The following is an 11,111-nucleotide window of genomic DNA, read 5'->3' as shown; positions in this document are numbered from 1 at the left end:
GGGGTAGAAAAGATCAAGGTTTTGGATGTGGGAAGATAAGAGATGGTGGTGAACAGCTGTTTTAAAGACCTGGAGGGAGGAGTGGGATTGAAGAGAGCGAGGGAGTTTGTTCCAGACATGGGAGAAAAGAGGAATAAAAGAGTAAAGGTGAGCAGAGAGTCTTGATTTTGGCAGTTTAACCAGAAGAGGGTTGCTGGCAGATCTTGTGTGACCTCCTGGAATATTTGGGGGACAGAGCTGGCGGAGTTAGGCCGGAGAGGAGTCAGTAGAAGACAGAAAGACCACCAACCTGCCTGCGGTGAGTGAGTGAGAGGCCATCGGAGTTAGCTTCATCGTGGGGAGATTCCAATGATTCTGAAAGCTTTGGTTTCAACAGCGTGAAGCCGAGCTGGGTGTGAGGCAGGAGCACCAGCTCAGAGGGAAGAGCAGTATTCCATTGAGCTGTGGATGAAAGCCTTGTATGGGTTGAGGAGCTCAGGTGTGCCAAGGAAGGACTTCACACGACGGAGGATGTCCAGTCGGCGACTGGCTTTGGAGGCCAGCTTGGAAATGTGGTTTTCCCAGGAAAGATCATGGCAGACAGTGAGACCCAAGAGCTTGAGTGACAGAACTTCTTGGAGAGGATTGTTGAGAAAGTGGATGGGATGGTTGTCCAGATGGTCTTTTCGGAGAGACATAGTGAGAGTGTGAGATTTGTCAGGAGTGAAAGACATGTTCCACTTGTTTGACCAGTCTGTGATTTTGTCCAGGTCTGCAGAGAGCGAGGAGGCTGCAGACTGCCGATCTGAGGCATGAGGTATGGAGCGGCAAAGAATGGAGTCGTCAGCAAAGAGATAGAGAGGATTTTCAAGAGAGTCGGAGAAATCATTGATGAAGACCAGAAAAAGCACACGGCCCAGAACACTGCCCTTGGGGAACTCCAGCCAGAACGGGAAGGGGAGATGAGAGAAACCCATTCAGGGCCACACGTTGACTACGACCAGAGAGGAAGTCCGCAAGCCATGCGTGGAGATTTCCATGGATACCATAGGAGGAGAGTTTGGTGAGCAGAGCGGGTTGCCAGACCGTATCGAAGGCACGTGATATGTCGAGGGAGATGGCTCTGATTTCCTGTTTGGCATTAAGGACCTCCATCCATTGTTGAGAACAGAAGCAGCATGTCCAGAGTAGAATGACCTGGTCTGAATCCAAATTGATGATCCGAGATCAAGCCATTGGAGAAGAGGAAGGATTTGATGTCAGAAGCGATGATTGATTCCATGACCTTGCTGATTATTGGGAGCAGGCTGATTGGTCTGCAGTTGCAAGGATCTGTTTTTGCACCTTTTTTGTGTAAAGCGGTAATGTTGGCTGATTTCCAAGCAGATGGCAGATGACCTTGAGCAAAAGAGAACAGAGAGAGGGTGAGATAGAGCAGCAGAGCAGGATTTTAGGACCCGTGGGCTGATGCCGTCTGGTCCAGTTACAGAATCAGGGTCGAGGTTTGATAAAAACTTCACCTTGTCAGGAGAGAAAGACACAGAGTCCAGGAGCAGCTGGGTTCGACTGGGAAAGGTGGGTAGAGAGAGAGATGGGTTCGGGACACAAGATTTTGAGGCAAACACAGAGTTGAGGCATTCAGCTTTGTCACGTGCGGTGTCAACTGTGTAGCCATTTGAGGTGAGGGAGGGGATGGAGGGGGAACAAACACCAGAAACAGATTTGACCAGACGCCACCAGGATTTGGAGGAGGGAGACAGGTTTGAGAGTTCAGTCTTGAGAATAGAGATATTGTTTCCTGGCTCTTCTAAGGGTAGACACACCTGTTCCGAGCTTTGTGAAAGGAACCGATTACCTTCAGTTGGATTAGCCTTCCATGAGGTGAAGACAAGTTGCTTCATGGCAACTGCCTCACCACAAGCTTCAGTGTACCATGGACGGGAGGAAGGGTATGACAACTGAAGACGAGATGGGATAAATCTGTGCATGAGAGAGAACAGTTTACTTTGGAAGAATTCCCAGGAAGAGTTTATGTAAAAATAAGATGTAAATAAAGTTGATGATTTGTTATATTATTTGTTTTCAAATGTCTGGTGATTGTTTTGTATTTATTTATGTAAATGTGTACTTGTATATAACTGTCATTAATCAAAAGGTTTAGGCACTATAGAGCTATTTTTTATTAAATCCTAAAAAACGAACTTTTGTTTTTCAAATATTTTTGTTTTTTTTGCCTCAAACACTCCCAATCACTCACTGATGAACCTCTGAAAGTTTGACGAAGATCCGTTCAGCCATCTCTGAGAAAAATGGCGATTGGGCAGTGGATAATAGACCTCTGCCATGATTGCTGCAAACAAAACATCCATTACCTGGTTTCCTCTGCATGAGATGTAATCAAATGTAACTGTTTCCTAAAAACGGTACCTTAATTTGATGATAGAAGACACACTGTTCAGTCTTCAAATGTACACCAGAAGCCTGGGAACTGACACAGTGAACAAAATGGCAGAGGATGGACTTTACATTGCAAGCCTGAGTGAAAATAGGCCTATTTTCAAAAATGCATTTTTGTCTAAAAACACCAATTTTTGTTGGATTTTCCTAGCGACTATGAAAAATGAAAACATATAGAATTAGAGTTAAGATTCACCGTGAGAAAGTCAAAGGACGAGCCTTACACAAAAGCCTTATGAGATCTCAGACCTGTATAGAGCAAAATGGTGGAGATTTGATTTTGAAGCCCCTCCCTGAATGGACGGACAGACAGACAGACGGCAGGAAAGTATTATTGTTTAGATATGTGAAAAAAAAGTTTAATTACGTAAATGTTCTTAATTTTAGACTTTTTATCAAGTTTAAAAGCATACTCATTGATTAAACAAGAAAAGAGATGTCGTACAGAGCAAGATACTTGCAAAATCCACCCTTCCTCCCCAAAAAAAGTTGCTTTCCCAATTCAGTGAGGCACTATGCAAATGCTGTTGGAATTTCAAGTCACTCACATGAAAATTGATTTTGGAAGTTTGACCTTGAGTTGACCTTTGACCGTTTTCCCTCAAAAAGGTTTGTTTTCCAATTTATTGACTGCAAATGCTGTTCAATTTTCAAGTCAATTGGCTGAAAATTGACAATTTTTCCAGATGCTAATCGATGATTTTGGAAGTTTGACCTTGAGTTGACCTTTGACCATTTGACTTCAAAAATAGTTGGTTTCCCATTTAGTAACAATATGCAAATGCGGTTCTATTTTCAAGTCAATCGTATGAAAAATGGCGATTTTAGAAATTTGACCTCCAGCTGACCTTTGACCTCAAGATCGATGGGCTTCTCAATTGTGACGACCTTTACAACTTGGTGAAGTTTCACGACCTGTTTCGAATTGTGACCTGGAGGCCGGTGACAGACAGAATAACAAACACAACCGACCAATGTACTTGAAAAAAAATCTTCGATTAACCTTCGATTCGATTAACCTTCATCTTCGATTAATAATTCGATTTCGATTCTAACCTTGTGATATATTTTCCTGAATACACCAATCTTATCAACTCCCAGGATCTTCATGCCATCCCCCTGCCATTTATTCGCATACACGCTTCCTTACCAAACGTTTCTTTTTGGAATCAAATATTTACGCAATTCCTCTAACATTTATCTTCAATAACTACATGGTCAATAATGATAAAATTGAAAACAGTGGAAGTGATTGAAACTGCAGTGCAACTTGCAATAAATTTACTTTGACTTCCCCTTTCCCAAATAAAAAGCAGGAAAATGAAATCATGACTTTTCTTTATTTTAACTGTTCAATCATCATACATCTTAAATAAACGAAGACAACCTAAAATTTCATTACACATTTACATATATCTGTACTTATTCAAGACAAGGCCGATATCTTTTGGATCAGTCACATGATTATGATGGAATGAGAGCTAGAAATGGCAAACGGGGAAAAGATTAGCCACAAGGGCATCATCCATGCCATGAAAGTCAATCCACAAAATGGAGTCACATTTTAATGGGGGAGGGAATGAGTAGGGAGGGAATGTCATGCAACAAGTAAGACTGACACTTGAGGCAGAACGATAAAATGCAAATTGGGACTTTGTGCGGGGGAGTGCAGAAGGGACAGTGGTGTTCCAAGGACTTCCGAAATTTCACTGCCAAAGCAATCGAAAGACGAGCCAACATTCTAGCTGAGGAGATGGTGACGATCAAATACGGTCCTTCGCTGTTCTTGAACCTGACGTTTCCATCTCTCCTGCGCTCCCTCCACCCTCTCCAAGACCGTGTGCGCTCGTCCAACGCCCATGCGGTCGTAGCCAAATCCAGGCACCGGCTGAAACGAAGCCAACAAGGGGTTCTCTGGTCAATCCGACACCGTATCCAATATATACATTTCAAATGACTTGAGAATCAAATGATTGATTTATTGCTTTGCAAAATCAGATGTAAGGCTACCATGTGATGGGATTATAAGCTGAAGAGGCCCTATATGCTGGTATGGTAAAAGCATACAATGCAATCACAAACTAGAAAGAGCAATCAGACATTGCAGACCCTCGCCAGGACGTGTTTTCAGTGGGTTTTAAGGCTTTTGTGTTAAAACAAATATGGCGGCCGAACCACGTGACATATGACGTCATCATTATTTTTTTCTCCACCAATTTATCCCTGGATGACACAATAAATTTCATCTTCATCGGACGAAGTTTTGTACTTGTCGAATTATGACGTCATAATGGAGGCACCTATGACATCATCATTAACATATTGTTACTTTTATGGGGGTAGGCAATGAAATACCTTCGGCCAGGTAGGATTTGTATAGGTAGTGTGTTCCGACTGTCATGAAGAAGAAGAAGAAACCTGTAACAAGTCAGCTCCGTGTGTTCGGATTAAGTGTGGCCATAATGAGGGTGGCTCTTGTGCTATGTAACTTAGGGGTTAAGGGTAAATCCCCTGTATGTAAATGACCTCTGATTTTTCCCTTGTTCCTTATGGCACAACACTACACACACTAGCAGCCAAGCGAACGGTGCGTATTTATAAACATTAAATAAACTGAGTGGATTCAGACATATGAACAATGCCACTGACGCTGCCAACCGAGTCATCACAAGGGCACAGGAGGGGCGTGAGGCCCCGCCCCGAGGGGTGATGATTAGGCACGATGAGATGGAGCGATGAGATGGACTCTGATTGGAGCGCACGCGGACGTCATAAGATGACGTTCAAGACCGGGGAACAAAAAGGCTGAAGACGGCCATTTACTCCCTCTTGCGCTGGGTACTCCTCGTGTGCGGTAGTATTCCGGGCTCGCTTTTGGCAGTGGCATTCGCGCGCTGACTCTGTTCCTGGCTGCATGGAGGAGCGGACGTATCCTTTCCCCGATTCGTTGGTGCTGACTTTGTGACTGCTGTGTGCACCCGAGAGACCTTGGTGCTTTATGGAGCGTGGTATGAGGATGAAACGAAGGCCTGCTCGCTTCACGTTCAGCAGAAGCGGCGGGAACGGACTGCGCGCCAAGGCCTGTTTTCCCACGCACTGACTCGGAGACCCGTTCGAGGGCCGACGGAGTTTGAGGGTCGCTCAAAGCTGAGTACACACAAACACATTTATTTTTCAGTTATTTATCCCCTTGTGCTGTTTTACGAGTCCTTGTGGGGGCGCTCCAAATAGGAATTTTAGTACTGCACATTTCTTGTTCCCTGGCATTATTTTTATTAAACCTGTTTATTTGGTGAATTTTAATTCCGTGCCTGTCTTGTTTAATTGTTGCGGTTTGAGGACGCTCCAGTGGAATCCGTGCAGGTAAGAGCTTCGCTAACCTCCCATCTCGCACGTGTAAAGAAGAGCCGCCATTGTTTGAGTGAACGTCTCGGAGTTAAAGCTCGATCGGCCACCCGTCACCTTGGCGGATCTTAATCCCCCCCCCCCCCCCCCCGGTGAACGCGACAATATTGTTACGCAACCGGAGCACGGCACTCCCGTTAGCAAGGGGGGGTTAATCCCCTTGTCTTGTTAAGCTGGCTGTCTCCGTTCGTGGAACTACCCCGCTCCTTTGTGGGATGGGATTGGCCAAGGTGATTGGTCAAGGGATTCCCAGACACCTCCGCCAATCCCTCCACAAAGCAGGTGGATGGCCCCGCTCAAATCCCGGACAAGATGGAGTTTGCTGAGCGGTTTAGCAATCCGGAATCCGAGCCGTTAGCAATGGACTAAACCCGATTAAAAGCGGTTCGGCCAAAATCGCACCACAGATACTCAATTGAAAGAAATCACGAAAGCGATCGGATGAGAATGAAACCAAAAGTAAGGAGGAACAGGTATTTATTAATTATTTACAACAAACCAAAGGAAGAGGGGGAACGAAAGTAATATACAGAAGAAGAAGAAGACACAGAGCAAACTTATCTGCACAGGCTTAACTTATCCCCAGGACAATACAGACAGCACAAACACATACACGAATGGGAATTGCAGGCAGGAATGGCTGGAAGAATGAGAGGGCCAGACGGTCCATAGAGCGGGCGGACAGGGAGGTCCGGGGATCACAGCACGCCGTTGGTGTCTCGCGTGCACGCCCTCGCTTAGGTTCAGCGGCGAAAAACCGGTCGTCAGCGCTGGTTCTTCCTCCTCAGTCATCAGCCTCCTTACGCGTCTCTCTTCCAACTCCACCCAACTTCTCGGTTCGTGCTCCCTCACTCATCTGCATAAGCAGTCCCTCACTCCTCCTTTTATTGCCCTCCCCGAAATCAAACCGCGGGCTACGAGGGCACGCCTACCGGGTCGCTCACCTCGGCGCTGGTTGGTTGGTAAGGGCTCTCTGACTCCACCTTTGATGACGAGTTGGTGCCACGCCCGTGATCCGGCGGCCCCTCCCCCCTTATTCTCCGTTCTTGGCCTCGTGCGTAATGGAGTTTTGGCGGTGTGATGCCAACGAAACAGCCCGATGCAACGGCGGCGAACGCCGCCTTACTGGCACTTTAAAGAGACGATTGGGGAAGTTGAAGGGGGCCTATCTTATTTGATTGATGCAACGTAGAGTCAACTATTGGAAACACAGCCTTACCTGGAACACATAATAACGAAATAACTATGAAAAGGGCCTATGGTTCGCTACGTGTTGCAATGTGGACTAACTAGGGGACGACCTTTGACCTTTACAATGAATGGAGGTATTTACAAAAATAATTATTTACAAAGGGGTATATTTACAGCAATTTACAAAGTGCAGGGTTCTCAAAACCCTAACACAGCACCCTCATTCCTCGAGGCACGTCCCGGGCCGAAAAAACTTTAACTTAATGTGACACTCAGGTGTAATACCCCTCTACTATTAACCTTACCCTGAGTGCGACAATTTTATACACAATTAAGTATGTCCCCCTGCCACGTTGCATCCTGCCTAACAGATTCACACCCACAGAATAACCGAATTGCAGAATTATTCGCAAACTACACATTTACGGTAGGGAGCATTATTTACAAGACACTATTTGTATTTACATTGCAACCCAGGACCTGTCATTTTTGGGAAACAAAAAGAACCCTGTGGGAGAGAGGAAAAGCATGCACTGCACTGATACACCACCTTCACATGCCCGGGGATGCAGAATTGATATTGCAATGCATCCCCGAGCATGCAAGCACCAAGAACACCATAGCAAGCACCATCCAGTGCACAGTCATACATTTCAATAAAAAAACAACTGTTGCACGGTTCTTCTTTCTTCTGCTCCCTCTGCTGGCCGATGTTTTTTCCGGATGTTCTCTCTTGATGTTGACTCTTGGTTGCTTGCGGCCGATTTGAGGATAATAATTTTAAAAAGCACAAAACGTGTCCACTGTTTTTATTTATGGCCAACAGGGGCCAACTAAGGGTGGTCCACCTGTATGGCAAAGGGGGCCACCTCCCCGTGGTCCGCAAGCAAACTTTTATCTGGCCATCATGGCCGGTCCCAGCAGAGGGGCCAGGCCCCAACACGTGGGGTCCATATGGGTGTGCTAGGCCGCAAGTCGTGAGGTCCATAAGGTGGTGCTAGGCCGCATGTCGTGCGGTTCCTAAAGTGGTGCATCGGTCCAGGCAGCTGGCAGCGGCGGCTCGGGCACACAGATGCGGCTTCCCCTCAGTGTCCATGGGTGGGGAGGAAGACAAAGCAGAGTCAGCGATGGGTAAGGGTGCAAGGGTACACATCAACACAAGGCAATGCAGAGGTGAGGTGCGCATGGAGAGCAAGCGGAGAAAGCCCGTTCCTAACGGTACATCACCCCCCTCCCCCACCCGTCCCTCCCGTCCCGTCACCTAATCTACCCTTGCCTGCTACCCCATATTTACACAACAATTTACAATTACAAATTTGTCACAACGTCTCGTCTTCCCCATATCTCCCCTAATACCAAATTCGTTACAATCCCAATTTCTAACCAAATTTGCCATCAATTCAAATTCCTCATCAATTCCTCCTAATGAGGAAGAGATGGAATACCAGCACAATGTCACACCCATGTCATGATGCGTCTTACATCCCAAAACATTTGCAACAAAAATAAACAAACCATGGTGTGGAGTTCTGTTACCACCTCAGGTGAGTGGCTGCAGATGGTGCGAGGAGAATTCAATCCTAACTATCCTCTAAATGACTAACGTTCTTTACACTACCCGGGGTCTTTCCCTGCAAAACCATTGGCCACTTTACTCTATGCGGTTCTAAAAACCGAACTCCCATTGACCAAACTGTGGTGCTCGTCAATTTGGGGTCTCACTCCCCCGATTCAACTCCCTGTGCATTTGCACAATTTCAGGACTGGGTCGTGTGGCGCTCCCAGCAGGTCCGCTCACCTGCACACCCCCGCCACTGGAGTTGCCTCCGAGCTTACCTGCTCCTTACCCTAACCTATCTACTTGGGGAAGGCCCTCTGGCGCTCTCCCCACTCGGTGCCCTCTCTGGCACTGGGCTACCCGGGTCCGTCCTCCGGATCCTCGGGCCCCATTCACAACTCTACCGGCTCCCAGAGCCCACCTGCGGCCTCACCTGGCCGACATCCTCACAGTGGCGGAGTGCCCATTTAACCATACACACTAACAGGCCACACGCCCAGCCATTTCCACGTCACTAATGCACCCATCCAAACACCATTCTACCACACGCACCACAGATGCCAATATCCACCACAATTTACCGATACCCTCTACCTACTCTTAAACTACCCTCCCTGGGTATTCGTGAAGGGGGTCCATCTTCCCCATCCACTCCCTTCGCACCAACCACTCCACTCCACGTTTTCCACACTACTCACTCCACACCATCCATTCCATACTAGCTATTTCACACAACCATTCTCCATACACCTGTTCACTTGCACACCTGTTCACTTGCACACCTGTTCCGTCACACCTGGTGCTCCCTGCACCCTCCTTCCTCCAGGACCATTCGCTCAATACAACTCACAATCGCACTTTTCACCATACGCTGCTCCATCACTTTCAATTCTCCAAACCATTGCCTCAGGCACTCAGATTTTCCCCCGCTCACACACACATCTTTCCCGAGCATTGCCTCTCAATTCCTCATTTCAATATGCTCACCAGCAAGACTCTCATACCAATTCCTCATTCAATAAACCACACCACAACCACACTGCATCATCTGAGCTGACTACCCCCCTTCTGAAACTCGCGCTTCCCAGTCACCCCTTATACTATTGCGCTCCCTCGTCGTTATAATCCAACTAGGCTATTCTACGTCCCCTCTACAGGTACATGTCGCTACTTAACTCTGCAGTTACCTATTGTCAGCTATTTCCCAAAACAATTATCCAAACCCTCCCTGGCTTGGTTTGCACCGCCATAACCCCATAATCTATAGCTCATGTGCCCGGGTATGGGAGGGATGGTGGATTTGCTATCCCTCTACATCGGACATCTCTCACTATCAATTTTGCCCATCCAATTTCTTTCCAATCAAATTTGCCAATCCTTACTGCCAATCAAATTCCCTATCCCTACCAAATGTCCATTAAACTTCGAGCCTCGGTGCGTCGTTAGATTTTCAAAGCTCGGCTTCGCAAAGCCGATCGATGAATGCGGGTGGTTTGTCTACCGCGGTTGGGTCCGTCCGGCACTCGGTTCAGGGGAGGAGGTTTGCTCGGCCCGAGATTCCAAGGTCCACCTCGGCACGGAGCCTTTCGGTCTCCCGCCCAATGGCCCAATCTTGCCCGGCCGTAACGCCGCAACCACAAGGAGGCGCCGTCCCGACCCTTCCTACCTTCCCTCGCACCGGGCCGCCCGCTCCGCTTAGCAGAGCGCGGACGCGACCGTGCAGGGCAAGGCCCGGCCCGGATCGTGCACGGCGGTTCTTTTGGAACCGCCGTGATTACGACCCTCGCCGGTTCCCGCAGTACCCAAAGGCCGGCACGGACCGAGGGCTCATGTCGGCTAAACGCCGGTCTAACCGCTGCTCCGTTTAACGTCGATGCTTCACTTGCATGCTCACACCACGCGTTCTGATCCTTATTCACACATCCAGATGTCTCCATACACTCCGTCATTGCACCTTCTCTGACACACCACCCAGGGACACTCAATTTTCTCACAGACTTCGTTACACACCTGACCTCCGCACACCTCCTCGCACACTCGTCGTTCGCACACTTCATCAACACACCACCTCGCGCCCACTCCTCGGTCACATCCCCTGTAACAACCATGGGTGTGCACTCATTTGCACACCCCATCACGTGCTTCAATGTGCCCTCCCGCACCCGCGCCACCACCAACTCACTCTCTGTGTCACTCTCACCACCACACTCTGTCGTGCATTCCTTCTCACTCTCGACAGCACACTCACTCCTCGGCGCACACTTTTTCCTCACACACACCTCCGTTCCACACCTTTCTCGCGCACTCTCTCCCGGTACATACTCCGTACCACTCATGGCGGTGCATTCTTGCACACACCCGATCACCGCCGCACACCCTGGCTCACAAATACCTTCCGCACTCCCCATAGTCGGACATCCTCGCACACCTCCTCTTTCCACGCACTCTGCACCAGTCGCACACCTCACCAGCGGCCTTTCACGAATGCCCGGGTCGAGACCAACACCCAAGCTCGCTGAAT

The 11,111-nt window shown here is 48.1% G+C and overlaps 1 protein-coding gene across 1 annotated transcript in view; it reads right to left on the bottom strand.

The window, feature by feature from the left end:
* Nucleotides 1-3,757: 3,757 nt before the first annotated feature.
* The window catches only part of TMEM9 (transmembrane protein 9), a 43,562-nt gene continuing 36,208 nt past the window's right edge, over nucleotides 3,758-11,111 (bottom strand). Inside the window, exon 5 of the mRNA XM_068133868.2 lies at nucleotides 3,758-4,324. Coding sequence (XP_067989969.1) covers nucleotides 4,178-4,324 — 147 coding nt within the window. The 3' untranslated portion in view covers nucleotides 3,758-4,177. The remainder of the gene's footprint in view (nucleotides 4,325-11,111) is intronic.

This window comes from Myxine glutinosa, chromosome 13 (assembly GCF_964187855.1).
Source record: "Myxine glutinosa chromosome 13, kmMyxGlut1.1, whole genome shotgun sequence".
Lineage (NCBI taxonomy): Eukaryota > Metazoa > Chordata > Myxini > Myxiniformes > Myxinidae > Myxine > Myxine glutinosa.
Note: the sequence above shows the minus strand (reverse complement) of the source record. Positions and strands in the feature narration are given on the sequence as shown.